Consider the following 2,482-nt stretch of genomic DNA (forward strand, 5'->3'; position numbering starts at 1 on the left):
GAAGTATTAGGGAGGGATCAGGAATGTCCAATACAAGATGATGATGATGGCCATGATGGTGGTGGTGATGAAGATGGTGCTGTTGTTGCATCTTCCATCCAGGAACTATGTGCTCTTATTAATGATCTTCTTTTGTCCGCCATCTTGTCTTTTGATTTCACTCTTGCATTTCTTTAGTCTTTAAGTATAGGAGACTTGACTCTCCAAATATATTATGAACTCTCTGAAATCAAGTCTCTAGGATACACTTTGTATGTAGTATGTAGTAATGAAAGCTCAAGCTATGAGGTCAAGCAGACCTGGCTTAACACCTAGTGCAGCAACATACTGAACTCTGTGACCTTAAGCAGATGAGTAGACCTCTTTGAGCTTCTGCTTTCTCACCTGGATAATACACCTACACCCTAGAGAGGCCTACAGGACTGAATGAGGTAATGCCTACAGAGTGGTCACTATCACTGTGAACAGTGCAGGAGCCTAACAAACATTCAATAAACGAGAAGAGAAGACTAGAATCATTACCTGAAATGAATTCAATTGCCCAAAGCAGTGGTTCTCAATGTAGAGTGTGGTGTGCAGTTTTGCCCCCAAGGGACATTTTTGGTGGTCATAGCTGGAGGGAGAGGAGTTACTGGCATCTAGTGGGTAGAGGCCATGGATGCTACTAAACATCCTGCGATATACAAGACAGCCCTTCACAACAAAGAATTGAGTATTTATTCCAACATGTCAATTAGTGTCAAGGTAGGAAAACCCTGCCCTAGACTCAAAAGCTTCTATCTCTGTGCCTGAAATCTTCCAACTGAAAAGTGCTAACTATAGTGAAAAAGAAAAAGTCGGGCTTGAGATTCTTTGAAATAGACACAAGGGGAACAGAATGTCAAGGTTTCAGAAAGCAAGAGTGTTCTTTGGGGGGTTGATTAGCCCCAGTTACACTGTGCAATGACGAGTTCTTGCCTTAGGTCGGAAGACTACAGGGGCTTCTCTGGGAAATAGCTCCTTGAGTTCTGGGGAAAACGTGTCCCCTGAGCGCTGGCTGAGACGTTCTTGTACACGCTCGATGAGGGCTGTAGACAGATTTTATCAGGCTTTGCAAACTATTTGACATTAGAGTGTCTGGCTTGGTAAGAAATGGAATGACTCAGTCCCAGCTGATTTGCCACTTAGCTCTAAACCACTGTGTCTACTTTCTGTTATTTTTATACACTGAATAGCCTTGCCAGCTCCAGGCTTGATGTCCCTTTCAAGAGGACAAAGGAACAGCTCACTGGCTCCCAACATGTTAGCCTATTGAGTCATTTCAGCTTGGCTTCAATTTATAAGCTAGCAGAGCAAATGAGCCAGAGGTGAGACTACTTACACGTGAGCCTGGGGCAGCATGGGGGAAATGATGCAGCTGTGGACGGGAGTGAAGGGACGAAGAATGACTCCAGCCCCCAACTTCTTAAACTTATCATCCTCATATGTGCTGAAGGGGGAAAAGCAGAAAGGAAGAAACACAGTGAACAGTGAATACGATGGATGAGCAGCAGGGTTTTTTTTTGAGACAGAGTCTCACTTTGTCACCCTGGGTAGAGTGTCATGGCATCATAGCTCACAGCAACCTCAAACTCTTGGGGTCAAGTGATTCTCTTGCCACAGCCTCCAAAATAGCAGGGACTATAGGCACCTGCCACAACACCTGGGTTTTTTTTTTAGAGATGGGGTCTCACTCTTGCTCAAGGTGGTCTCAAACTCATGAGCTTAAGCAATACACCCACCTCAGTCTCCCAAAGTGCCAGGATTACAGGCTTGAGCCACCGTGCACAGCCTTGAGCAGCACTGGTAAACTGATTCATCTCTTGCTAGGGTTTATTTGGCAGATAGTAACAGGCACCTGCTCCGTGCCAGGCAATCATCCCAGCTTGAGAGATGAGGGTTCTAGATTGCAGTTCATGAAGAGAGCAGATTAAAACCCCTGCCCTCAGAGAGCATATATTCTCTCGAAGGAGGAAAGAGAATAAATGAGATAAATACATAAATGATGTGGTTAGGATCCCATACTAGAGATTGGAAATATTTTTTTTCAAGGGCCAGACAAGAAATATTTTCAGCTGTGTTCCAGAAACAGATATTTAATACCACATGTAAATGTTGTTTTTCCTTCTACTATCATGGAAAATTCCATTTCAGTTATATAAAACAATTTTTTTCCAGCATACTTGAGTCATAGGTATATATTTTTTGCTTATGGTCAAATTTAGCTCATAGATATGTTTTAATTACTTTGTGTGTGTGTGTGTGCATGTGTGTATAATCAAATCAATTCTCTATATTTTAAAACTGGGAGACATCAGATAAAAATTGAAAAGCTTTGGCTCTCAAAAACGTGAAAGCTCTGGCCAGTTTGGGCCTGTTTCTGCTGGTGAGAATCAAGGAACCAAGAATTGAGAATTGCTGCTTGGTTTACTTGAGATGTGTGCTCCTGGGGTTGCCCCAGACT

The 2,482-nt window shown here is 43.0% G+C and overlaps 1 protein-coding gene across 1 annotated transcript in view; it reads right to left on the reverse strand.

Moving 5' to 3' along the window:
* CCDC60 (coiled-coil domain containing 60) overlaps positions 1-2,482 on the reverse strand; it is a 170,343-nt gene that overhangs the window by 44,555 nt on the left and 123,306 nt on the right. The window contains exon 4 of the mRNA XM_003790000.1: positions 1,361-1,468. Coding sequence (XP_003790048.1) covers positions 1,361-1,468 — 108 coding nt within the window. The remainder of the gene's footprint in view (positions 1-1,360; positions 1,469-2,482) is intronic.

Source organism: Otolemur garnettii, unplaced genomic scaffold (assembly GCF_000181295.1).
Source record: "Otolemur garnettii isolate 467f Iridium unplaced genomic scaffold, OtoGar3 scaffold00038, whole genome shotgun sequence".
Lineage (NCBI taxonomy): Eukaryota > Metazoa > Chordata > Mammalia > Primates > Galagidae > Otolemur > Otolemur garnettii.